This window comes from Oncorhynchus masou, chromosome 32, assembly GCF_036934945.1.
Source record: "Oncorhynchus masou masou isolate Uvic2021 chromosome 32, UVic_Omas_1.1, whole genome shotgun sequence".
Classification (NCBI taxonomy): domain Eukaryota; kingdom Metazoa; phylum Chordata; class Actinopteri; order Salmoniformes; family Salmonidae; genus Oncorhynchus; species Oncorhynchus masou.
In genome coordinates, this window is record NC_088243.1 from 37,728,686 (window position 1) to 37,756,594 (window position 27,909).

At 45.5% G+C, this 27,909-nt stretch overlaps 1 protein-coding gene across 1 annotated transcript; it reads right to left on the reverse strand.

Annotated features, from left to right (window-relative positions):
* Nucleotides 1-7,832: 7,832 nt before the first annotated feature.
* Nucleotides 7,833-27,488, reverse strand: kif28 (kinesin family member 28). The gene is made up of 24 exons (XM_064955657.1): nt 27,414-27,488; nt 27,011-27,202; nt 20,376-20,579; nt 20,077-20,112; nt 19,845-19,964; nt 18,791-18,898; nt 17,976-18,380; nt 17,590-17,657; nt 17,353-17,495; nt 16,851-16,972; nt 16,678-16,768; nt 16,516-16,576; nt 16,155-16,278; nt 15,043-15,187; nt 14,579-14,697; nt 13,847-13,954; nt 10,290-10,511; nt 10,143-10,213; nt 9,626-9,760; nt 9,364-9,530; nt 8,609-8,706; nt 8,338-8,452; nt 8,109-8,260; nt 7,833-7,991 (listed from the first exon to the last, which is right to left on the reverse strand). The coding sequence occupies exons 1-24, from the start codon at nt 27,486-27,488 to the stop codon at nt 7,833-7,835; spliced, it is 3,240 nt and encodes a 1,079-aa protein (XP_064811729.1).
* Between the last annotated feature and the right edge of the window lie 421 nt (nt 27,489-27,909).

Sequence of the window (27,909 nt, forward strand, 5' to 3'; positions counted from 1 at the left end):
CTCTACCATAGTCACACACAACCTTCCAATGTATTATATTTAAATGGTTCTAAAGTATTGTTTGAATTTATATATTGAAAGGTTTCTGGTTTGCTCAGACAAATTATTCAATGTCTTTATTGCTCTGAATTGAAATGTTATTTTGTCTATTCTGTCTGGATAACACATACAGTTGAAGTCAAAAGTGTACATACACTTAGGTTGGAGTCATTAAAACTCGTTTTTCAACCACTCCACAAATTTCTTGTTAACAAACTATAGTTTTGGTAAGTCGGTTAGGACATCTACTTTGTGCATGACAGAAGTCATTTTTCCAACAATTGTTTACAGATTATTTCACTTATAATTCACTGTATCACAATTCCAGTGGGTCAGAAGTTTACATACACTAAGATGATTGTGCCTTTAAACAACTTGGAAAATTCCAGAAAATTATGTCATGGCTTTAGAAGCTTCTGATAGGCTAATTGACATAATTTGAGTCAGTTGGAGGTGTACCTGTGGATGTATTTCAAGGCCTACCGTCATACTGCTCAGGAAGGAGACGTGTTCTGTCTCCTAGAGATGAACGTACTTTGGTGGGAAAAGTGCAAATCAATCCCAGAACAACAGCAAAGGACCTTGTGAAGATGCTGGAGGAAACAAGAGTACAAGAGTATCTATATCCACAGTAAAACTAGTCCTATATCGACATAACCTGGAAGGCTGCTCAGCAAGGAAGAAGCCACTGCTCCAAAACCGCCATAAAAAAGCCAGACTACAGTTTTCAACTGCACATGGGGACAAACATCATACTTTTTGGTCTGATGAAACGAAAATAAAACTGCTTGGCCATAATGACCATCGCTATGTTTGGAGGAGAAAGGGGAGGCTTGCAAGCCGAAGAACACCATCCCAACCGTGAAGCACGGGGGTGGCAGCATCATGATGTGGGGGTGCTTTGCAGCAGAAGGGACTGGTGCACTTCACAAAATAGATGGCATCATGAGTCAGGAAAATTATGTGGATATATTGAAGCAACATCTCAAGACATCGGTCAGGAAGTTAAAGCTTGGTCGCAAATGGGTCTTCCAAATGGACAATGACCCCAAGCATACTTCCAAAATTGCGGACAACAAAGTCAAGGTATTGGAGTGGCCATCACAAAGCCCTGACCTCAATCCTATAGAACATTTGTGGGCAGAACTGAAAAAGCACGTGCGAGCAAGGAGGCCTACAAACCCAACTCAGTTACACCAGCTCTGAAAACAGGAATGGGACTAAATTCACCCAATTTATTGTGGGAAGCTTGTGGAAGGCTACCCAAAACATTTGACCCAAGTTAAACAATTTAAAGGCAATGCTACCAAATACTAATTGAGTGTATGTAAACTTCTGACCCACTGGGAATGTGATGAAAGAAATAAAAGCTGAAATAAATCATTCTCGCTTCTATAATTCCGACATTTCACTTTCTAAGAAATAAAGTGGTGATCCTAACTGACCAACGACAGGGAATTTTTACTAGGATTAAATGTCAGGAATTGTGAAAACTGAGTTTAAATGTATTTGGCTAAGGTGTATGTAAACTTTTGACTTCAACTGTAGATGGTGGATAATCTATTCCTAGTATTTACTGAATGTCTCTTACCAACTGAATAAAATACATTTTTATTTGCCACATACATGAATACTGTTGTGAATGGAGTTTGGCCGTTTTAAATGGTGTACATTGTGAAATAAAATAAGCAGGTGTTTTTCAATTATCTTGTTGATTGATGACCAACCAAGAGCATTGCGCATGAGTACAACAGAAGAACCACCTTAAAACAATCCTTGCTGGTTATTTATTTTCAATCTGCAGCCTCCTAATTTCACTTGTTTATGCATTTTCCCAGACCACAGAACAGTAGTTCACCTGACTCTCAATTAATGCTTGGGTTGTTGTATAAGAATCTTTCCTGGTAAATATTTAGCTATCATTCTGATCATGCAATCAGTTTTAATAACTTTTTTCTTTTTTTTACATAGTTATTTCAGATGACCATGTTAAGCAGTTGTCTAACTGCACTCCTAGTAGTTTGGTTTATGCCAGTTCCTCAATTTGTACTTCCCCCATACTCAATTGTATCCCATGCTGTGTTGGCCTTTTCCTGGTGGAACAGACCAACATAACCTTGGTTTCTTTGGTGTTCAAAACAAGTTTGTCCCTGATATTTCCCAGATCTATTTGTAGAGCTTGCTGTACCCGTTGAACTGATTGTCTTGCTGTATAAATTGTAGGATCATCTGCAAATATAGTTTTAGATACGGAATAAGGAAGGTCGTTGGTATATATTAAGTAAAGAAGTGGCCCAAGGCAGCTGCCCTGCGGTGTTCCACAGTTTAAAGCATGAGGGGAGGGAAAACGACCCATTGATATAGGTGGACTGTTTCCTGGCAGTTCGATATGACTATACCCAATTCAATGGAGCTTCCTAAAACCCATAATGCGCATCAAAATTATTTCATGATCCACTAAATCAAATGCTGCACTAAAATAAATAAAAATAGTACACCTAAAAACCTGCCACTATCCATAGCATTGAGACGCTGGTCAGTCATGTCAACCAATGCAGTGATAGTGGAATGTTTTTTGCGATAAACATGCTGATTGGCTGTAATCAGATCATTATTTTCCATGTACTCCCATATTTGTCTACTCACAATACCCTCCAATATCTTACTGAGTGAATGGAGTATCCTAATTGGTTGACTGTTGGCAGGAGTAATGGGTTCTTTGCTGTCCTTCAGGAATGGACACAGTTTAGCATGCTTCCATTTGGAAATGTCCTCTTTTCCAGTGACCAATTAAATATGTATTTCAGTGGAGCTGCAATCTGGGGAGCAGCGTATCGAAGTAAAACATTGTCCATAAGATCATTACCCAATGGTAAAACTACAGGTTATGACTTCAATAGGTTTAACACCTCAACTAACACCATTTGTAGACTAAAAGAGCAGGTATTGTTGCTCATAATATGATCATCAATCCATTGGACAATAGCTTGTTTGGAAGAATGGGTGTTTACATTATTGCTCAGTATATGATTTTATTTTTATTTATCAGCAAAATGATTGGCAACATCAGCTGGTTTTGTTATTGTTCTCCTGTCAACCTCCATACTAGATGGCTTTGATGAGATAGATGTACCAAGTAAAGCCCTTAACTTTACTCAATACCTTTTTTCGTAATTTTTACAATCAATAAAAGCATTTGTATAAGCAAAGGTATATGATTCTGAATGTACAGAGCTACGCCTGCACCATTCCTATTCCTGTCCCTTCTAAGTACATTATATCCTTGAATGTTCATTTGCCCATCATTTACAGATGCATCAAAATGTGTTTCGGTCATAGCTAAAATAATATTTTTATTTATGTTAACCAAGTTAAAAACCTAATGTATTTTGTTAGGAAGGCTACATACATTAACCTGAGCTATATGCAGCCATTTCCTTGTCAAGTGAAGATCAATAGAGCATGTATTTGTTATCATTGAAGTTGCCATGATACAATGCAACACAAACTCAGATTTGAACATTTAATTAAAATAGCCAGGGAGTTACTCTAGAGCCCCGATGCAGTTGGATTAAAATAGCCAGGGAGTTACTCTAGAGCCCCGATACAGTTGGATTAAAATAGCCAGGGAGTTACTCTAGAGCCCCGATACAGTTGGATTAAAATAGCCAGGGAGTTACTCTAGAGCCCCGATACAGTTGGATTAAAATAGCCAGGGAGTTACTCTAGAGCCCCGATACAGTTGGATTAAAATAGCCAGGGAGTTACTCTAGAGCCCCGATACAGTTGGATTAAAATAGTCAGGGAGTTACTCTAGAGGCCCGAATACAGTTGGATTAAAATAGCCAGGGAGTTACTCTAGAGCCCCGATACAGTTGGATTAAAATAGCCAGGGAGTTACTCTAGAGCCCCGATACAGTTGGATTAAAATAGCCAGGGAGTTACTCTAGAGCCCCGATACAGTTGGATTAAAATAGCCAGGGAGTTACTCTAGAGCCCCGATACAGTTGGATTAAAATAGCCAGGGAGTTACTCTAGAGCCCCGATACAGTTGGATTAAAATAGCCAGGGAGTTACTCTAGAGCCCCGATACAGTTGGATTAAAATAGTCAGGGAGTTACTCTAGAGGCCCGAATACAGTTGGATTAAAATAGCCAGGGAGTTACTCTAGAGCCCCGATACAGTTGGATTAAAATAGCCAGGGAGTTACTCTAGAGCCCCGATACAGTTGGATTAAAATAGCCAGGGAGTTACTCTGGAGCCCCGATACAGTTGGATTAAAATAGCCAGGGAGTTACTCTAGAGCCCCGATACAGTTGGATTAAAATAGCCAGGGAGTTACTCTAGAGCCCCGATACAGTTGGATTAAAATAGCCAGGGAGTTACTCTAGAGCCCCGATACAGTTGGATTAAAATAGCCAGGGAGTTACTCTAGAGCCCCGATACAGTTGGATTAAAATAGTCAGGGAGTTACTCTAGAGCCCCGAATACAGTTGGATTAAAATAGCCAGGGAGTTACTCTAGAGCCCTGATACAGTTGGATTAAAATAGCCAGGGAGTTACTCTAGAGCCCAGATACAGTTGGATTAAAATAGCCAGGGAGTTACTCTAGAGCCCCGATACAGTTGATGTGAAGTGTATCCATCAACAAGGAGACTCGTTGGTTCAGGCAACACTTTTCTTTCATGGTGGGATACAGTGCTTTTCCCTTTTCATTGAACAGTGTTTCTGAGTTCTCTGCCTCTGCTCTTCGCCATTTCCTTTTGCTTAAAATGTTCAAAACATGCTAAAATAGCTCATGACCTTTTCCCAGAGGTGTTACCCATGCTATGAACTCTGCCGTTTCAGTTGAGTTGACATCAAGTCTCGGACAGTGTCCTCCCAGCTTCTGCTGTTGTCATTTTCCGGTATCCCGGAAAAGCTGAGATTGTCCCGCATTGATTGACACTACATCAAGCAATGTATCTATAAGTTGTTTGTTCTCCCTTTGCACCACCTCCACCTTACCATGAATAGAGTCTACAGTACCTTTCAGCTCTGTTTTCTCTTTCCTTAGATCATCAATCTGACATTATCATTGATAAATCATCTCTTATTCTGTTGTAGGTGAAGGATCAGCAGTCAGGGAACACTTACATACCAGCCTGTTCAGGCTGCACTCTCACTGGATGGGAATCATACGGTCTCTCCTGTGATCTGAAGTAGATGCAGAAGATAACCCCAAAGGTAGACTCTGGCAGATGTTGCATGCTGATGATGTCACGTCATGATGAGGATGTCATGTCACTCAGGCAGCTTTTACACAGGCAGCCCAATTCCGTTGTATTGGCACATCTGATACCTATTAGATTTTTTTCCGAAGGTGTAAACTGCAAAAAAAACACATGAATCTGATATTTTGAATTCTGATTTATTACACATTTGTATGGGCTTCTCCATCCTGATATGATTCTGATGTTTCATATGAGACCTCAATCTGGATGCTCGATCAGATTTATTTGCTCAAAGGTTGTTGTTTTTTGTGTACATGACCTGGCTGTTCCCACAACAACTTTTAAAGCAACAGTGACAGCAAATGAGCCTTGCATCTGTGTGCTATTTTAGAGGCTACGTCAGTGTGAATGCACAAGTCTCATATGGGTCAATACTTACTTCATGTTTAGTTTGTTGAGGTGTCACTCAAGCTTTAAGGTGCAGAGACATGCATGGTCCATGCAACCCAGTAAGGGTGCTTCATTCCACAGGAGTTTTATAACAATACACATATTCACAATTAGCTATCACCCTTGTTACACTGCGTCATGCCTCCAAAAATGGCCAGGTTGCTCCAGCTGTGTTCACTGTTGCCCCTTTAATTGACCGACTGGGTTTGAGCTCTCGTCATTTGAGTGCCAAAAGACTGTGACAGCCTTCTGGAAGCTAAGACATTGGCTCACAAAGGTTACTCATCACCCCAACCACTTCCATGTCCCTTTCATGGCCCTTTCAGGTGTTAAACCAAGGCCAGAGTATTCTCTATCCGAGCACAGTGAAAGGGCAAACACACAAGATGTTTAACTCACACTTATAAAAAAAACACAGTAATTTACCAGGCCTATTATTATTTTTATATAATAGTTGAATCTATTTTTCCATTATTGTTGGTATTTTGCTTGTTGAATGTATTGAAATGTATTAAATGCACAATAAAGTTTGTTCAGACTGCAGCTACGGTCCAAAGTGATCCTGGATGCAGACACAGATACAGTAGCTGATGTTCTGAAAGAGCTGCAAAATCTGGACCCCTACAAATCATCCGGGCTAGATTATCTGGACCCTCTCTTTCTAAAATGATCTGCCAAAATTGTTGCAACCCCTATTACTAGCCTGTTCAACCTCTCTGTCACGCCTTGGTCTTAGTATTTTGTGTTTTAGTTAATTAGTTGGTCAGGCCAGGGTGTGACATGGGTTTATCTTATTGTGTTGTCGTATTGGGGTTTTTGTAGGCATTGGGATTGTGGTTGATTAGGGGTGTGTTTAGTTTAGATTTGGCTGCCTGAGGCGGTTCTCAATCATGTCAGGTGATTCTTGTTGTCTCTGATGGGGACCCGTATTTAGGTAGCCTGGGTTTCACTGTGTATTTCGTGGGTGATTGTTCCTGTCTCTGTGTAGTTTCACCAGATAGGCTGTAATTAGGTTTCACGTTCCGTTTTGTTGTTTTGTATTTATTAGTGATCATTTTGACCCCACGGGGTGAGATCTTGCGTGGAGCCCCAGATCGAGGGAGATTATCAGTGGTCTTGTATGTCTTCCATTTCCTAATAATTGCTCCCACAGTTGATTTCTTCAAACCAAGCTGCTTACCTATTGCAGATTCAGTCTTCCCAGCCTGGTGCAGGTCTACAATTTTGTTTCTGGTGTCCTTTGACAGCTCTTTGGTCTTGGCCATAGTGGAGTTTGGAGTGTGACTGTTTGAGGTTATGGACAGGTGTCTTTTATACTGATAACAAGTTCAAACAGGTGTCATTAATACAGGTGACGAGTGGAGGACAGAGGAGCCTCTTAAATAAGAAGTTACAGGTCTGTGAGAGCCAGAAATCGTGCTTTTTTGTTGGTGACCAAATACTTATTTTCCACCTTAATTTGCAAATAAATTCATTCAAAATCCTACAATGTGATTTTCTGGATTTTTTTTCTCATTTTGTCTGTCGTAGTTGAAGTGTACCTATGATGACAATTACAGGCCTCTCATCTTTTTAAGTGGGAGAACTTGCACAATTGCTGGCTGACTAAATACTTTTTTGCCCCACTGTATATAGACAGGGGACCTGATTCTAGAAAAGCACTCAGACACTTCATGAATACCGGCACAGAATTATCAGAGTTGATCTCTGCAGTGAAACAACTGTATTTCTGGTAATACAACAACGTCAAGATGTAAGGGAGTGTAAACACACAAACACTAGTTGCACTACATTAGTATTGTTAGCATTAGCGTTTACGGGAGTCCAATATATAATCCCAACTTGTTGACGATAAAACACAGGATCAAAAACCTAACTGACCCTTTTCCTCTTGGCACTTGTGTAAATCTGAAGGGATTGAAAATATGAAAGCAACATGTTGAAACTCCCACCCAGCCAATCATTCAGCAAGGTGGAATACAGCACGTTTTAACCTATCAGATCCTTTCACACCTACATGAAGTGCCCTGGCCCTAGAGGTTGTGGCCAGGGGTCAATTTGTGATTGGGCGTTACATTAGTTTGATGGGCAGTTCCAGTTGCTCCGTTCAGGACTAGACGAGGATGGGAGTCAGGACCAGATTCCTGAGCGTTCCCGTTTGCGTCGTACAATGGCGGCCACATCCTGTTTGAGAGAGGAGACGCTCTGCTCCAGCAGCTCTGAGAAATCACGCAGCAGACCACCCTGCTCATCCACAAACAGCCTGAGCCCCAAGAGATCTGACTCCTCCTGGAACACACACACACACACACAGTATATGCAGAAACACACACAAACACACTGATCTTAGATCAGTCAGTCAATAAGTAGGTAAGTAGATTGATTAATTTACTGATTGATACATACACTGGGCCTGTGCCTGCGCAGGCGCTGCAGTTGAACCCTGACAGAGGTCATGCTGTGGTAGAAGACCTTCAGGGCGCGGGCGAACTCTGCATCACAGCTGGGCCGCAGACTGCTGCCCCGCACCTCTGACCGACCACGACCCCACTCTGCTCCTACACAGAGGAGGGGAGAGAGTGAGTGAGAGAGCGAGAGAACTTGACAGTTCAGTTTAGTTTAGCGCATGTCTGACCGGTCCTAGTTGTATTGAGCTGATCCCTCAGTGTGTTGTTCTCGGTTTTCAGTGCAGCGTTGGTGTTCCTCAACTCCTCTACATCCTGCTGCAGAGCCCTCAGAGAGCAGCTCAGCTCTGAGCCAGGGTCCACTGTCTGCAACACACACACTATAGTGGATACACATACTATTTAACCCTTTGAGGTCTCATGTAAATCTATAAGCCTGTCCTACAAATATGACAAATTCTAAATCTCCGAGTGGTGTACAGATGTCTGATGTAGACTCACAGTAGCTGTCTCAGTTGCGCCAGCCTGGTCGATGATGAAGCATCCCTCTGAAGTCATCCTCACTCCCTCCAGAGACGACACCATGTCTCTACATCCCTCTGGACAGGAAAGTATCAAGCGTTACCCAGGTGTACGTGTATGTGTGGCAGATGAGATCTGTGAAACTCGCTCCTCAGCCTGTGGTGTCTCCACTTGCGTTGCGGCATAGCTAGCTTTTTATGGGTGTGACCGGGTAAGATGCTTCAGGATGGCAGTCAAGTGTGATTGCGAGGCAGAGGTCCTGCGTTCAATCACCGGTATGAGCCGAATCAGGAGAAAGGGGTACTCGCCAAGCAAGCAGCATGATGTCCTTTACACGTGCATACAGTATGAATACAGTACGAGTTCCAAGTCGGCAAGTCCCAGGCTTACCCTTACTATCCTGGGCCCAGGTTTGTAGGCGAGCCCCAGGCTTACCCTTACTGGGCTCAGGTTTGTAGGCAAGTCCCAGGCTTACCCTTACTATCCTGGGCCCAGGTTTGTAGGCGAGCCCCAGGCTTACCCTTACTGGGCTCAGGTTTGTAGGCAAGTCCCAGGCTTACCCTTACTATCCTGGGCCCAGGTTTGTAGGCGAGCCCCAGGCTTACCCTTACTGGGCTCAGGTTTGTAGGCAAGTCCCAGGCTTAACCTTACTATGCGCAGGTTTGTAAGCGAGTACCTGGTTTACAGTTACTCTCCTGGGCTTAGGTTTGTAGGCAAGTCCCAGGCTTACTTACCCTGTAGGCCCCAGAGCTCCAGCACTAGGGCGCTGGTCTGCAGGTGTTCTAGCAGGCCTTGGGAGGTGTGCAGAGAGGTGAAGTGGACCCGCTGGTCCAGCAGGGGGTTGACATTGTGCCACACGGCCGGAGTGTAGAGGGGCTGGGCACTGTCGAACATCCTGAACCTGGCAGGGGAAAGGTGACATCAGTTATTTAACCTTCATTTCTCTAGGCAAGTCAATTAAGAACAAATACCACCCCAAATCTCTAGCCCACTCACCCTATCTGAACGCCCCTGTTCCTGGCCTGTTGGACCCAGCGCAGGCCACAGCACTGATCCAGGACCAGCTGGAAGTCCAGCCGTCTCCCCAGTAGCTCAGAGGGGTCGATCAGGATGTCATCCTCCCCCAGAGTCCTGGACACAGAAGGGCCAGGGGCCATATGTATAAACCACTCAGAAGGCTGTTTTAGGATCAGTTTTGCCTTTTAGATTACAATGAATAACATTACATGGACAGGGACTCTGAAATGCTTGATACATATGGCCACTGGCTACATAAAGTATCTATCTTCCCTGATTCAACTAGCCAACCATTCATGTTCTTCTTCTTCATGTTATTCTAGACTGCAATTATTTAAATCTGGGTTGTGTTCATTAGGGCACAACATAGCAAAATAAAAATTAAGATCTGAGTTCCAATTGGACAAGTTGAGGTTCAAAACTTTTCTCTGTCCGTACTGAACACAACCCGGTAAAGTGTCTGCCTCCCATTCTTCTGTAATGTAATGTTACCCACAGTCCTGTGGGGCTGCATGGTAGAAGCTGGGCCTGCAGTATGGCCTCCTCAGTGCCCTCTGACCCCAATACCTGGAAACACAGAGAGGGATGAGATAGAACGACACGCACACATGCACGCGCACACACACAGACACACACATAGTACCTCCAGCTGTTCCTCCAGTGCGATACGGAAAGCTAGAGACTGGAGCCAGAGGTGGGCACTGCCCAAGAGCAGGGGCTCCAGCGGATCCCAAAAAGGGTCTCTGTCTCTGGGCATGGGTGCCCTGGCCGTCCCCTCTCCATTCCGCTCCGTATGGTGCTGCTGATACAACTCCTCCATCAGGAACTTACGGTTCACAAACTTGGCCTTGGACCAGAGCCACACCTGTGGGGAGAGGACAACACACTCACCTGAGTTACACACACACCTGACACTTAACTCAGCTCTATGCAGCAATACGGATCCTACATACACTATACAATGCCTTGCAAAAGTACTCATCCCCCTTGGCGTTTTTCATATTTTGCATTACAACCTGTAATTTAAATGGATTTTTATTTTTATTTCATGTAATGGACATAAACAAAATAGTCCAAAGTGGTGAAATGAAGAAAAAAAAACTTGTTTAAAAACATTCTAAAAAATTAAAAAAATGGAAAAGTGATACATGCATATGTATTCACGTCCTTTGCTATGTAGCCTCTAAATAAGATCTGGTGCAACCAATTACCTTCAGAAGTCACATCATTTGTTAAATAAAGTCCACCTGTGTGCAATGTAAGTGTCACATGATGTCACATGATCTGAAAGACCCCAGTGGTGTCTGCAACACCACTAAGCAAGGGGCACCATGAAGACCAAGGAGCTCTCGAAACAGGTCAGGGACAAAGTTGTGGAGAAGTACAGATCAGGGTTGGTTATACAAAAATATCTGAAACTTTGAACATCCCATGGAGCACCATTAAATCCATTATTAAAAAATTGAGAGAATATGGCACCACAACAAACTTGTCAAGAGAGGGCAGCCCACCAAAACTCACAGACCAGTCAAGGAGGGCATTAATCAGAGAGGCAACAAAGGGACCAAAGATACCCCTGGAGGAGCTGCAAAGCTCCACAACGGAGATTGGAGTATCTGTCCATAGGACCACTTTAAGCCATACACTCCACAGAGCTGGGCTTTACGGAAGAGTGGCCAGAAAAAAGTCATTGCTTAAAGAGAAAAATAAGCAAACACGTTTGGTGTTCGCCAAAAGGAATGTGGGAGACTCCCCAAACATATGGAAGAAGGTACTCTGGTCAGATGAGACTAAAATGTAGCTTTTTGGCCACCAAGGAAAACGCTATGTCTGATGCAAACCCAACACCTCTTATCACCCGATAACACCATCCCCACAGTGTAGCATGGTGGTGGCAGCATCATGCTATGGGGATGTTTTTCATCGGCAGGGACTGGGAAACTGGTCAGAGTTGAAGAAATGATGGATGCCGCTAAATACAGGGAAATTCTTGAGGAAAACCTATTTCAATCTTCCAGAGATTTGAGATGTAATTTTAAATGTATTGGAATGCTCTAGTCAATGCTCAGACCTCAATCCAATTGAGAATCTGTGGTATAACTTAAAGATTGCTGTACACCAGCGGAGCCCATCCAACTTGAAGGAACTGGAGCAGTTTTGCCTTGAAGAACGGGCAAAAATCCTAGTGGCTAGATGTGCCAAGCTTGTCGATACATACCCCAAGAGACTTGCAGCTGTAATTGCTGCAAAAGGTGACTCTACAAAGTATTGACTTTGGAGGGGTGAATAGTTATGCACGCTCAAGTTCTGTTTTTTGTCTTAAAAAATATTTTTGCATCTTCAAAGTGGTGGGCAAGTTGTGTAAATCAAATGATACAACCCCCAAAAAATCTATTTTAATTTCAGGTTGTAAGGCAACAAAATAGGAAAAATCCCAAAAGGGGTGAATACTTTCGCAAGACACTATACAGTCATGGCCAAAAGTTTTGAGAATGACACAAATATTAAATTTTCACAAAGTTTGCCGCTTCAGTGTCTTTAGATATTTTTGTCAGATGTTACTATGGAATACTGAAGTATAATTACAAGCATTTCACACGTGTCAAAGGCTTTTATTGACAATTACTTGGAGTTGATGCAAAGAGTCAATATTTGCAGTGTCGACCCTTCTTTTTCAAGACCTCTGCAATCTGCCCTGGCATGCTGTCAATTAACTTCTGGGCCACATGCTGACTGATGGCAGCCCATTCTTGTATAATCAATGCTTGGAGTTTGTCAGAAATTGTGGGTTTTTCTTTGTCCACCGACCTCTTGAGGATTGACCACAAGTTCTCAATGGGATTAAGGTCTGGAGAGTTTCTTGGCCATGGACCCAAATTATCGATGTTTTGTTCCCCAAGCCACTTAGTTATCACTTTTGCCTCTTGACAAGGTGCTCCATCATGCTGGAAAAGGCATTATTCATCACCAAACTGTTCCTGGATGGTTGAGAGAAGTTTCTCTCGGAGGATGTGTTGGTACCATTCTCTATTCATGACTGTGTTCTTAGGCAAAATTATGAGTGAGCCCACTCCCTTGGCTGATAAGCAACCCCACACATGAATGGTATCAGGATGCTTTACTGTTGGCATGACACAGGACTGATGGTAGCGCTCACCTTGTCTTCTCTGGAGAAGCTTTTTTCCGGATGCCACAAACAATCGGAAAGGGGATTCATCAGAGAAAATGACAGTACCCCGGGCCTCAGCAGTCCAATCCCTGTACCTGTTACAGAATATCAGTCTGTCCCTGATGTTTTTCTAGAGAGTAGTGGCTTCTTTGCTGCCCTTCTTGACACCAGGCCATCCTCCAAAAGTCTTCGCCTCACTATGCGTGCAGATGCACTCACACCTGCCTGCTGCCATTGCTGAGCAAGCTCTGTACTGGTGGTGCCCCGATCCCGCAGCTGAATCAACTTTAGGAGACGGTCCTGGCGCTTGCTGTACTTTCTTGAGTGCCCTGAAGCCTTCTTCACAACAATTGAACCGCTCTCCTTGAAGTTGATGATCCGGTAAATGGTGGATTTAGGTGCAATCTTACTGGCAGCAATATCCTTGCCTGTGAAGCCCTTTTCGTGCAAAACAATGATGATGGCACGTGATTCCTAGCAGGTAACCATGGTTGACAGAGGAAGAACAATGATTCCAAGCACCACCCTCCTTTTGAAGCTTCCAGTCTGTTATTTGAACTCAATCAGCATGACAGAGTGATCTCCAGCCTTGTCTTTGTCAACACTCACACCTGTGTTAACGAGAGAATCCCTGACATGATGTCACCTGGTCCTTTTGTGGCAGGGCTGAAATGCAGTGGAAATGTTTTTGGGGGATTCAGTTCATTTGCATGGCAAAGAGGGACTTTGCAATTCATCTGATCACTCTTCATAAGATTCTGGAGTATATGCAAATTGCCATCATACAAACTGAGGCAGCAGACTTTGTGAAAATTAATATTTGTGTCATTCTCAAAACCTTTGGCCACGACTGTATATACAGATTATAATCAAATATGTCTTTGGAATAAAACCACAAGTGCACCTTGCAGTAATTTAGGGGTTGATAGTGTTCATAGCTAAATGGGTCAAGTTATGTTCCATGTAGAGATATTACAGTCATCTAGTATGACAATATTCAGGAGGCGTGATTGACAGCATGGTCTCCCCACCTGTTTGTTTTCCAGTGATGTCACTCTGACAGCGATCTCCTTCTGCAAGTCATGACCTTTAGAGTCTGATAACGCCAGGTTCTTAATCTCCAGTTTAAATTCCACCCCCTGGACGCATAATTAGATGATGACACATAATTAGATGATTCATGTAATGGTTTAGCGTTACTCAGATTACATCCAGTAGTCAATACAAACTGAAATCCAGGGAAATAACACTATATCATTCATTGTTATCTAAAATTACATATTTTTCTCACAAACACAAGTAAAGGGACCTTGGTTTTAGGGATGTTGAGAATGATGGGGGACGTTGTGATCTAATGATGCAAATCTCTACCTTATGATCTAATGATGCAAATCTCAGGACGAAAATGTTGCCGCATTAACATGTAAACCATGCATAATGGGGAATTATAAAACAGAATGTCAAACCCATCAGGATTAAAGTGATACTTCAGGATTTGGTCAATCTACTTCCCCAGAGTCAGATTAACTCATGGATACCATTTTGAAGTCTCTGCGTTTCCAGTAATAAGGAAGTTAGAGGTAGTTTCACGAGCAAATACTAAGTAACACTCGTAAGCAATTAGTGACTTCCTTCAGACTGCACGCAGAGACATACAAATAGTATCTATGAGCTCATCTGACTCTGGGGAAGTATATAAAGGGCCTCATTGACAAAATCATGTAGTATTCCTTTAAAGGTATAATATTGTGTTTATCTGTCACCTTGTGTAGCTCCTGGCTCATCTGGTTGGCCTCAGCCACCATGGGCATCAGTTTGATGTAGTCATAGAAAACAGCCAGGAGACTGGGGTCGGTCTGACTGGGGACTGCACTGGAGTCACCTACAGGGGGAGACAGAGCGAGAGGAGATACACACATCATCAATTTCTGTGTGAGACACGAACATCGAGGTAATCTCACTCTTTCTGTCTTGCACACAGTAGCTCTCTCTCTCTCTCTCTCTCTCTAGGAGACTGATACTTCTCCCCGTTTCTCTCTGCCACTCTCTTACACAAGCTTTTGCTCTCTAAAACAGATTCTTCTACCCTTTCTCTCTCTCTTTTTTACCTCTGTCACATGCACACCCACACTCCCTTCCTCTCTCTCTTTCTCTCACTCTGTCTCTCTCATTCATTCATTCTCTCTCCCTCCCTCTCTCTCTCTCCTACCCTGTGTCTGCTCCTCACACAGTGAGTGGAGGTTGATGCCCTCAGCGGCTGCCAGTTCAGACTGGAAGTAGTCGTAGTCATAGCGACTCCAGTCATCCCCGCCCCTCTCAGATGGGTAGCCAATGAACAGGTAGGTGCTGTTAGAACCCAGGATGAGTCGGTCCTAGAGGCGAGGGGGCAGAGGTTGGGTTGATATGAGGGTAGGAATCAAGGACTTAAACCATTGTCCACTTCCGAGGCATAGTGCATGGGATAGGGGCATTGGTGGTCATCACAATCTGGTCATGCAAAAGAAGATGGGAGAATAACTATAGTGATTATTACTAGCCATACAGTGCATTTCGAAAGGTATTCAGACCCCTTGACTTTTTCCACATTTTGTTAAGTTACAGCCTCATTCTAAAATGTATTAAATATTTTTTTACACACAACACCCCATAATGACAGAGTGAAAACAGGTTTGCAATTGTTTTTGCTAATTCATTAAAAATAAATGTTTAAAAAAAATATTTACATAAGTATTCAGACCCTTTACTATGAGACTCGAAATTGAGCTCAGGTGCATCCTGTATCCATTGATCAGCCATGAGATGTTTCTGCAACTTGATTGGAACCCACCTGTGGTAAATTCAGTTGATTGGACATGATTTGGAAAGGCACACACCTGTCTATATAAAGTGACAGAGTTGACAGTTAATGTCGGAGCAAAAACCAAGCATTGAGGTTGAAGGAATTGTCCATAGAACTCCAAGACAGGATTGTGTCGAGACAAAAACATTTCTAAATGTGATATTTACATTTTTGCTTTGTTATTATGGGGTATTGTGTGTAGATTGATGAGGGGGGGGGGGACAATTTAATCAATTTCAGAATAAGGCTGTAACTTAACAAATTGTGGAAAAAGTTAAGGGGTCTGAATACTTTCCAATTTGCACCGTAAATGTTATTTTAACCCCTAACCTTTACCCTTACCTCTTAAGCCCATATGAAAAACTTGTGCTCATGTTCGTGCTCATCAGTTTTGACCATGTTGCGACTAATGACTGAACTATGCTGAGTATATGTCCTATAGTTCCACAGAGGGGCCTGTTTCAAAATGGCAGAAATAGTTTGATTCCATGGAGACGAACCAGGTGCTGCAGCTCGGTCTTCTGGGAGATGGGTGTTCCATTGACAATGACATTTGACCCCGCCAGTGGGGTCAGGTACACCCTACGCTGAACGTTAATGAACACAGCGTGACGGTCCTGGATCCTGAGGAGGTAAAAAGGGTTTATTGGTGACCTTTATTTTCTTTTTTTTGTAACTATTTATAAAATGTATGTACCATTCCCAGACTGTCCCTTGTATTGATGTCATAAATGAACCAAACAAAGCAGCACCTGTCAAACGCAGTCCGCATTTATTCAGGTTTTGTGCTTGATAAAAAAAGTGTGAATTCAAAGCCAATTTGCACGTTTTCTAAATATTTTTTGTGTGCATCATACTCACCCTAGGCCCCTGATTGAGATGGACCTGGGTGAAGAGTCAGAGAGCCCTATATCCCACTCACCTATAAAACACACACACACACACAATTCCCAAAGTCTTGATTGAGTGCGTGTATGTTCATTCAATCGTAAAGCTGTAGTCTGGGGCAGAGGAGAGACCCACCCTCCTGGATGAAGAGCTTGACCACCCCCGACAGCTGAGTATCCTCGTTGATGTTCAGGATGTACGGATGCATCTGCATCATCCTCCGCTCCTGAGAAAGAGAGAGACAAGGAGAGACAGAGGGTGGAGTGAGGAAGGGGAGATATGAGGGGCGTGCGTGTGTGCATGCGTACCTGTGTGATAGTCGCATACTGCTGCTCCCAGTCCTTCAAGGCCTCCTGTAGATGTTGTTCCCAGAGCGTCTGGATGGCTCTGATCTGCAGCTCGTTATGGGTCAACAGCCGACGCAGCTCCTCTGGACACAACAACAACAACATAAATACAGCTACATATTAGTACACTAACATTCTAACTAACATGTTGCCCACTTTCTCTTCTCCCTGCCCTTACTCCTCCTGCTATCGCTCCAAGTCACAACTATGCTGCCCTCGACATCCCTCCCCCCTATCTCCATCTCCAGCCTACTGGTTTCCTCATCTGCCCTCCCTCCCTCCCCTACTGGTTTCGTCCTCTGCCCTCCCGCCCGCCCTCCCTCCCCCCCTCCATCTCCTACTGGTTTCATCCTCTGCCCTCCCTCCATCTCCTACTGGTTTCATCCTCTGCCCTCTCTCCCTCCCTCCCTCCCTCCATCTCCTACTGGTTTCATCCTCTGCCCTCCCTCCTTCCATCTCCTACTGGTTTCGTCCTCTGCCCTGCGTCCCTCCTGTCCCAGGCGGCTGAGTCTCTGCAGGAGCCTGGCGTTCTCAGCCTTCAGCTCCTTCACCAGGCGCTCCGTGGGACTCTCGTTCACCACCGCACGGTTCTGAATACGCTTTGCCCTATAAGGGGGCGGGGGGGTCATCTGTGAACTGTACTGTATATGTCAAATACTAAGAGTTTTCTAACAAAGAAGGAATGCTGGACCTACTGTACCTTTCTGCATATCGCAGGGTTGAGATAGACTCTTCATAGCAGATATCAGCTGGACTCAGGGCTGCAATCTGAGCATTCTGGTATTTAGTTATGACAGGCAGGGCACATCATATCTTTAGATGTTAATAGATGTGTAGCTACACTCTAGAATAAAGGGTTCCAAAAGGGTTATTCGGCTGTCCCCATAGGAAAACCATTTTGGTTCCAGGTAGAACCTTTCGGGTTCCATTAAGAACCCTCTGAGGAAAGCGTTTTTGCCTGTAACCAAAACGGTTCTACCTGGAACCAATAAGGCTTCTCCAATGGGTTGTCCTATGGGGACAGCTGAAGAACCTGTTAAGGTTCTAGATAGCATTTCTTTTCTAAGGGTGTAGACAAAGGGTTACCATGACAGTACGGCTGTTCCCCCCCAGGGCAGACTGCAGCAGCTTGGTGAGGACAGAGTCTCTATATGGGATATGGACGACTTTCTTCCCTACCGCTACATCAGCAAGGGCACTGCAGGAAGAGGAGGAGGAGGAGGAAGGAGAGGAGATGAGAGAAGTCGGAATACAAAAAGCAGTGCTGGATAAAATATATGAATATAGAAAGAGTTTTTGGTGACATGTTGGCGTGGAGGGCAGATCTCTCCCTGACCTGATGACGTTGCCCAGGGTGGTGAGGCTGAGGTTGATGGCTGTGCCCTCTTTGAGCCGGTCGGCCTCGGAACCTGACACCCGCTGTCTCTCGCTGCCTGCCAGGTCCACCAGGTTGATGTTAGACTGCTTGGTGATGCTCTCCTCAGAGAAGATCTGAAGAGGGACAGGAGAGGGTCAGCGATACAATAAGAACACCAAGGGCCATATCTCTAACACCCAAATCAACCCCTCTCGCCCCTACCCCCTTTGGCACCTGTGTACATCTGAAGCACAGGAGGTCGGTGGCACCTTAATTGGGGAGGACGAGCTCGTGGTAATGGCTGGAGCGGAATGAGTGGACTGATGCTTTTCCATTTGCTCTGTTCCAGACATTATTATGAGCCGTCCTCCCCTCAGCAGCCTCCGCTGATCTGAAAGGATTGGACAGATGTATCCAACGAGAAACAAGTACCTTCTGGCTTATCCAATGGCAAGGTCAAGCTTTTTCCATACTTATCTAATCCTCTCAGAGCAGAAGTGTTTAGGGATTAGGGGCTAGGGGTTGACTGGGCAATGTGATTTACCTGTTTGAGCTGGAGGATGATGAGCATGTGTGAGCGGCTGCTGTTGGCATTCATGTGTGTGGTGGCTGTGGTGCGCATCCTCGTCCCCTGCTCCATCAGCTGCTCCACCTACAAAATATATATATATATCAATAAATCAATTTGATTAAAAATAATAATAATAATAATATTGATACATATACAGTGATCTCCAAAAGTATTGGGACAGTGACATTGAACTTATACAATGACTATGAGGTTAAAGCTTTAATTTGAGGGTATTTTCGTCCGTATTGGGTGAACCGTTTAGAAATTACAGCACTTTTTGTACATAGTCCCTCATTTTACAGGACCAAAGGTTTTGGGACAAATTCACATATATGTGTATTAAAGTAGTAAAAAGTGAAGTATTTGGTCCCATATTCCTAGCACACAATGACTACATCAAGCTTTTGACTCCACACATTTGTTGGATTCATTTGCTGTTTGTTTTGGTGAGTCTCAGATCATTTTGTGCCTAATAGAAATGAACGGTAAATAATGTAGTGTGTCATTTTGGAGTCACTTTTATTGTAAATAAGAATAGAATATGTTCCTCAACACATCTACATTCATGTGGATGCTACCATGATTACGGATAATCCTGAAATAATTGTGAATAGGGATGAGTGAGATAGATAGACGCACAAATATCATATCCCCGAGACATGCTAACCTCTCACCATTACAGTAACAGTGGAGGTTAGCATTATTGCGGGATATGATATTTGTGCATTAAACTTTCTCACTCATTTTTGTAGCGACACAAGCTTGATGTAGTCTATGAATGCGTGCTATGAATATGAGACCAAATACTTAACTTTTTACTATTTTAAAACCCATAATAAATGTGTATTTCTCCCAATACTTTTGGTCCCTTAAAATGGGGGACTATGTACAAAAAGTGCTGTAATTTCTAAACGGTTCACCCGATATGGACGAAATCACCCCAAAAGTAAAGCTGACAGTCTGCACTTTGACCTCGTAGTCATTGTATTGTTTCACTGTACGTAGAGATAATAATGGAATGTTGCACCTGTGGGGCGCTGTCACAGGGGACCCTGCGAAGCCCCTCCACATAGAAGCCTCTCTGCTGCTCCTCTCGGACACGCAGTCCCCCCGGAGACCGAGACCCCCGTGACAACAGGTCAACCACCTGGAGGGGGGAAGGGGCTTGGGGTCAAAACCTGGACAGATCCACTGTGGACTGTACATGTCTAATACTCAAGAGTTTTCAACAGGCATGACAGAGATAAGTCCAGACTTGCCTGTTCATTGTAGATTTCCAACATGCTGAAAAAGACCTTGGGGAACAGAGGAACCCATTGAAAATGAAAAAAATCAAAAAATGATTTCTGGCTGTGATATTAGTTTTTGTCTTCTTGTTTTGTTTGTGTGATTGTCCTGTGTTGTGGTTGTCTTTTGTCACAGATAGACAAACTGTACCATGTCAATTTTTTATGATTAGTTGGAAAAACATAACAAAAAAAAATTCTTATTTTTTTGTTTATTTCTTATTTGTTTTATAGATTTTTTAAAAAAAAAGTCATATTTCAGACATACACACCTGGCACTGTCGGCTGTCCTGGTTGGCCCTGATGGCCTGAAACAGTTTGTCAGAGAGGGTGGGCACCAGGCCCTTGTTGGGTCCATACCCGACCATGGAGTAGCTCTTCCCGGAGCCAGTCTGCCCGTAGGCGAGCAAGGTGGCGTTATAACCTTGAAGGGCATTCTCCAGGATCCCCTCCCCCAGGTCCTGGAACACACTACCCTGAGGGAGAACATACAGAGTTACTACCCTGAAGGAGAATATACAGAGTTACTGCCCTGAAGGAGAATATACAGAGTTACTGCCCCGAAGGAGAATATACAGAGTTACTGCCCTGAAGGAGAATATACAGAGTTACTGCCCCGAAGGAGAATATACAGAGTTACTGCCCTGAGTGAGAATATACAGAGTTACTGCCCTGAAGGAGAATATACAGAGTTACTGCCCTGAGTGAGAATAGACAGAGTTACTGCCCTGAGTGAGAATAGACAGAGTTACTGCCCTGAGTGAGAATAGACAGAGTTACTGCCCTGAGTGAGAATAGACAGAGTTACTGCCCTGAGTGAGAATAGACAGAGGTACTGCCCTGAGTTAGAATAGACAGAGTTACTGCCCTGAGCGAGAATATACAGAGTTACTGCCCTGAGTGAGAATAGACAGAGTTACTGCCCTGAGCGAGAATATACAGAGTTACTGCCCTGAGTTAGAATAGACAGAGTTACTGCCCTGAGTGAGAATAGACAGAGTTACTGCCCTGAGCGAGAATAGACAGAGTTACTGCCCTGAGTGAGAATAGACAGAGTTACTGCCCTGAGTGAGAATAGACAGAGTTACTGCCCTGAGTGAGAATAGACAGAGTTACTGCCCTGAGTTAGAATAGACAGAGTTACTGCCCTGAGTTAGAATAGACAGAGTTACTGCCCTGAGTTAGAATAGACAGAGTTACTGTCAGGATTTGGCCAGGGTTGTTCCGGGTTTTGGTCAGTAGATGCCCCCATTGTGCTTTTTGTCCCTATGTTTTTCCCTTGATCCCCATTATTATTTGCACCTGTGTCTCGTTTTCCCTGATTGTATTTAAACCCTTTGTTTCCCTCAGTTCTGTGCTCTGTGTTTGTATGTTAGCACCCTGCCCTAGTGTTCTGTGTGCTCTTGTCGATTCCGGGTGACGTTCTTGTGGTATTTTTTTTTTTTTTTTTTTTGGTGAGTTTCTTTTGAGGTCTTTTTGTGTTTTTCCTACCACCTTTTGGATTTGCCATTTTTTGTATTTTAGGATTTTTTCTTTATTAAATACACCGTCTTAAGTACTGCTGTGTCTGCCTCATCTTCTGGGTTCTGCTGTCTATTCGTGGCTCAGTTGGTTAAGTGACTGTTTCTCACTCCGGAGACCCAGGTTCGAAACCGGGTCCTGACAGAAACACAGAGCCAAAAATGAACCCAGAGGCAGCCAGTTCCCAGGACCTTTTTGCCACGCTGTCCCACCACCAGGAGACTGTCCAACGCCACGAAGCCGCCCTGGTTCAGCAAGAGGCCTTAATGGCTAGACATTCTCATCTTCTGTCGGAGATGCTGACTTCCATTAAGCAAATATCTGATCGACTTACCCCGGCAACAGTTCCCGTCCCAGTACCTCAGGTTCACGTACCCATGGCAGTTAACCCCCTGGCTGAACCTCGTCTTCCACCTCCCCAACGGTTCTCAGGTGATCCAAGTGCTTGTAAAGGCTTTCTCACTCAATGTTCTCTCTCCTTTGAGCTGCAACCCTCGTCGTTTCCCACCGACCGGTCTAAGATCGCATATATCATCACCCTGCTGTCGGAAAAAGCCCTGGCCTGGGCTACTGCTGTGTGGGATGCCCATAGTTCCTGCTGTGCCAGCTACTCTGCCTTTGCTGAGGAATTCAAACGAGTGTTTCAAGGCCCAAGCAGTGGTTCTGACTCAGCCAAACAGCTCCTGACTCTCCATCAAGGTTGGCGCAGCGTGACGGACTATGCCATCCAGTTCCGCACGGTGGCAGCAGCGAGTGGCTGGAACAACGAGGCGCTCACGGTGTGCTTTCTGAAAGGCCTTTCCGACACTATCCAAGATGAACTGGCCACTCGGGAACCACCGGACAATCTCGAGTCCCTGATCAAGTTGGCCTCACGCATTGAACAGCGTCTGAGAGAGAGAGAACTCAACCGTAGACCTCTAGCCCCTATCAGTCCCAGCTCCGAGTCCCCACCTTTATCATCGCTGGCTCCACCGGAACCCATGCAGATTGGACGCATCTCCCAGGCTGAGAGAGACCGCCGGATGAGGGAGCGATGCTGTCTATATTGCGGCAAACCGGGCCATTTTCGTTCCACGTATCCCGGGCTCCAGGGAAACGCTCTGTCCCGTACAGACCGGGGGGAACTGTAACGGGAAACATAACCTCCTCCCATCCGTCCAACTCCCGTCTGCTCATTCCAGTCACCCTCTCCTGGGACAACCACAAGCTTCACCTTCAAGCCTTGGTAGACTCTGGAGCCGCAGGTAACTTCATGGATGGTGTCTGGGCGAAGGAGAATGGCGTTCCCTCTGAACCTCTAAGTGACCCCATGAGGGTTACTACATTGGATGGAAGCCCTTTGGGATCTGGACTTGTCACTCATGTCACTACCTCCTTGAGACTTTCAGTTTCACAACACCAGGAATTGATGAACTTTCATTTGATCTCCTGTTCCGAGTTCCCTCTCGTCCTTGGATACCCCTGGCTTCACAGCCATAACCCTCACATCGACTGGTCTGTGGGCACTATCAAGCAGTGGGGTCCTACGTGCCAAGCTACTTGTATTTTCCAGAATTCCCCAAGTTCTACTCCCGAGTCTTTAGAATCCATCGACCTGACCCGAGTTCCCGAGTGTTACCATGACCTCAAACTGGTGTTTAGCAAACAGAGGGCCACCATGCTACCACCCCATAGACCTTACGATTGCCCCATCGACCTGTTTCCGGGCACTTGCCCCCCAGGGGTCGGATCTTTTCCCTATCTCCACCCGAACGAGCTGCTATGGATACCTACATCAAGGACGCTCTGGAAGCAGGCCTCATGCGTCCATCCACCTCCCCGGCGGGAGCAGGGTTTTTCTTTGTGGCCAAGAAAGACGGTGGATTACGTCCTTGCATCGACTACCGGGGACTCAATGACATAACCGTCCGTAACCGTTACCCGCTACCCCTTATGGCCACAGCCTTCGAGCTGCTCCAGGAAGCAGTTGTTTTCACTAAGCTTGACCTGCGGAACGCATACCATCTTGTGCGGATCAGACCTGGTGACGAGTGGAAGACCGCTTTCAACACGCCTACTGGTCACTATGAATACTTGGTGATGCCCTTCGGCCTGACCAACGCCCCAGCGGTGTTCCAAGCGCTCATAAACGATGTGCTTAGGGATATGCTTAACATATTTGTGTTCGTTTACTTGGATGACATCCTCATCTTTTCGAGCTCCCTTCAAGAACACACTAAGCATGTCAGACAAGTACTCAAACGCCTCCTGGACAGCCATCTGTACGTTAAGCCGGAAAAATGTGAATTCCATTCATCCCGAGTACAATTCCTGGGATTTGTAGTGGAACCCGGTCGAGTCCAAATGGACCCTAGGAAGGTAGGGGCGGTAGCGGATTGGCCCACCCCCAAATCCGTTAAGGATGTTCAGCGTTTCCTGGGCTTCACAAACTTTTACCGCAAGTTCATCAAGAACTTCAGTTTGGTGGCAGCTCCTCTCTCAGCTTTAACCAAAGGTGGCAATGCAAGGTTTTTGTGGGGAAGAGAAGCTGAGACGGCCTTCCAAGGACTCAAGCAGCGCGTCCTCTCTGCTCCCATCCTGATACTACCGACTACGGATGAACCATTTGTGGTGGAGGTAGACGCATCAGAGGTTGGTGTTGGAGCTGTCCTGTCTCAGAGGGGTGAAGACAAGAAGCTTCATCCGTGCGCTTTCTTCTCACACCGGCTTACCCCGACTGAGAGGAACTACGATGTGGGGATCGTGAACTCCTAGCGGTTAAGATGGCATTGAAGGAATGGAGACACTGGCTCGAGGGGGCTTCTCACCCGTTTCAAGTGCTTACGGACCACAAAAATCTGGAGTATATCCAGCAGGCGAAGCGATTGAACTCTAGACAAGCTAGATGGTCTCTTTTCTTCAATCGATTCCAGTTTATCCTCACCTATCGGCCCGGGTCGAAGAATCTCAAACCGGATGCCCTGTCCCGAGTCTACGCTCCTGCCATTCGAGATGACACGGACATGCCTGTCCTTCCTGCTGCTAAGATTGTGGCTCCGATCTCGTGGCAAGTTGAGGATACCGTGAGACGTGCTCAAGCTAGCGAACCGGACCCTAAAGGAGGCCCTGCCAATCGGTTGTTTGTCCCCAAGGCAGTGAGGACTCAGGTCCTTCTGTGGGGGCACTCCTCTCGCCTCACCTGTCATCCGGGCGTAGGTCGCACCTTGGAGTTCATCCAGCGTAAGTTCTGGTGGCCTACCATAAAAGAAGACGTTGCCACTTTCGTCAATGCCTGCCCCGTGTGCTGCCAGGGCAAATCTTCTCTCCTCCGCCCTCAAGGACTCCTTCACCCTTTACCTGTTCCCCACAGACCCTGGTCCCATATCTCATTGGACTTTATTACTGGACTTCCTCCATCCCATGGCAATACTACTATCCTAGTCATAATCGACAGGTTTTCAAAGGCGGCCAGGTTCGTCCCTCTGACTAAGTTACCTTCTGCCAAGGAAACGGCTGAGTTGGTAATTAATCATGTGTTCCGAGTCTTCGGCATTCCTCAAGATGTGGTTTCTGACAGAGGTCCCCAGTTCGCCTCAAGGTTTTGGAAGGCCTTCTGCCAACTCATGGGGGCTTCTGCCAGTCTATCTTCAGGGTACCATCCGGAGTCCAACGGCCAAACAGAGAGGATGAATCAAGAGCCGGAAACCACCCTCCGATGTATGACTCGTGACAACCAGTCCACATGGTCATCCTTTATTGTTTGGGCCGAATACGCGCACAACACCTTGCGCTCCTCCTCCACTGGTATGTCCCCGCACGAGTGTCAGTTTGGCTATGCTCCTCCATTGTTCCCGGACCAGGAGGCAGAAGTCAGAGTGCCTTCAGCCTTGAGGTTCGTCAGACGCTGTCGGCTTATGTGGAGGAAGACCCGTCTTAATCTGATGCGTTCCTCACAGAGGTATCAACAACAAGCCAACAGACGTCGCCGTCCCGGGCCTACCCTGCGCCCCGGCCAGAGAGTCTGGCTTTCCACAAGAGACTTACCTCTACGGGTGGAGTCTCGCAAGCTGTCCCAAAAATACATCGGTCCCTTCAAGGTTGCCAGGAGAGTTAACCCAGTTTCTTATCGCCTACACTTACCCAGATCCCTTAAGATTAATCCCACATTTCATGTGTCATTGTTAAAACCTGTTGTTTTTTCTCCCCTTGTCCCGGCAGACAGACCTCCCCCTCCGCCTCGTGTCATTGGAGGCCAGCCGGCTTATACCGTCCACCGGATACTGGATTCCCGCCGGGTGCAGCGGTCCTGGCAGTATCTGGTGGACTGGGAAGGCTACGGTCCTGAGGAGCGCTCCTGGGTTCCTGCCAAAGACATCCTGGACCCTGACCTCATTCGTCAGTTCAGGGTCCTCCACCCTGAGAGAGCTGGTAGGAACGTCAGGAGCCGTTCCTAGGGGGGGATTCTGTCAGGATTTGGCCAGGGTTGTTCCGGGTTTTGGTCAGTAGATGCCCCCATTGTGCTTTTTGTCCCTATGTTTTTCCCTTGATCCCCATTATTATTTGCACCTGTGTCTCGTTTCCCCTGATGGTATTTAAACCCTTTGTTTCCCTCAGTTCTGTGCTCTGTGTTTGTATGTTAGCACCCTGCCCTAGTGTTCTGTGTGCTCTTGTCGATTCCGGGTGACGTTCTTGTGGTATTCTGTTTTTTTTTTTTTTTTTTTTTTTTTTTTTTTTTTTTTTTTTTGGTGAGTTTCTTTTGAGGTCTTTTTGTGTTTTTCCTACCACCTTTTGGATTTGCCATTTTTTGTATTTTAGGATTTTTTCTTTATTAAATACACCGTCTTAAGTACTGCTGTGTCTGCCTCATCTTCTGGGTTCTGCTGTCTATTCGTGGCTCAGTTGGTTAAGTGACTGTTTCTCACTCCGGAGACCCAGGTTCAAAACCGGGTCCTGACAGTTACTGCCCTGAGTTAGAATAGACAGAGTTACTGCCCTGAGTTAGAATAGACAGAGTTACTGCCCTGAAGGAGAATAGACAGAGTTACTGCCCTGAGGGAGAATAGACAGAGTTACTGCCCTGAAGGAGAATAGACAGAGTTACTGCCCTGAGTGAGAATAGACAGAGTTACTGCCCTGAGTGAGAATAGACAGAGTTACTGCCCTGAGTGAGAATAGACAGAGTTACTGCCCTGAAGGAGAATAGACAGAGTTACTGCCCTGAGTTAGAATAGACAGAGTTACTGCCCTGAAGGAGAATAGACAGAGTTACTGCCCTGAGTTAGAATAGACAGAGTTACTGCCCTGAGGGAGAATAGACAGTGTTACTGCCCTGCCCTCCTCAATGTATCCTCCTCCTCAGCTAGGTACAGGCAAGAGTATCTTCTCCCCCTCTCCACCTCCTCACCTGGTCAGCATATCGTCCTCCAGGCTCCTCAGGTATGTACAGGCCAGAGCAGTCTCTGGTGAAGCCGCTGTGGGACCAGTAGGCATAGTCAAAGCAGAAGGAGCGTGGGCTCTGGCTGTTCCGAGGGTCCTGGATGGTGATGGTGCTGGAGGTCATAGAGATAATGCAGCGGCCGCCCGCGTCCCTCTCTCTCTGGGCACGGGAGAGGAGAGACGTGGGTGTGGGGGACCAGTGCAGCAGGTATAGTATTGGTGGAGGACCACATAGTACACAAAACACAGTGCAGATTGGCATGATAGCATGACACAGTCTGATGATGGATCATGTCCTAGAAAAAGTAATAGGAGAGAAGTACTAAACCGAAAAAACAACTAGAAACATCCCAGATCTGTCCACAACTGACCTTGTTGAAGGGTCTGACGCGTACGGCCACTTTGACACAGTCCTTCCCCGGCATCTCTGCTCCTTTTGCCCTCATGATCGTCCCTGCTTCTGTAAGGGAAAGGCTGGGTGACACCCTGCACCCACTGACAGCAGCACCAGGGCTGCAGCTCAATAGTCTAGAGCAGCTTCCTCGTCATTGTCTTCTCTCCCCGGTCCGCACGGATGTTTTGGCTAAGAACCAGACAGGTGAAATAGATGTCCTGAAAGACATTGTCCATGTTGCTCTCATCAAGTCTGTATTTTCAGGTGAAGGAGAGGAGACGGGGAGAGGCGACCACTCCAGGCTATTGAGACGCAGCACAGGCGAGTAGCTAAGTAACCTGAGTAGCCAGGTGATCACTTTCACTCTGCATCTCTGTATGAATTATACACAGACCCAACGCCTTTTATAAAGGAAAGCTACGCACAACCTTTTATAAAGGCTACAGACACACAACCTTTTTTGAAAGGGAGAC

Bases quoted from the DNA above. Each gene is read 5' to 3' on its own strand.
- kif28 (XM_064955657.1), bottom strand. From the start codon at position 27,488: ATGAGGGCAAAAGGAGCAGAGATGCCGGGGAAGGACTGTGTCAAAGTG. The intron at 16,973-17,352 runs GTAGGAGATGGA...TGTTGTGTCCAG, and splicing joins CAGGGCAGAGGACGAAACCA to AGGAGCTGCGTCGGCTGTTG. The intron at 9,761-10,142 runs GTGGGTAACATT...TTCTGTGTCCAG, and splicing joins CCATGCAGCCCCACAGGACT to GACTCTGGGGGAGGATGACA.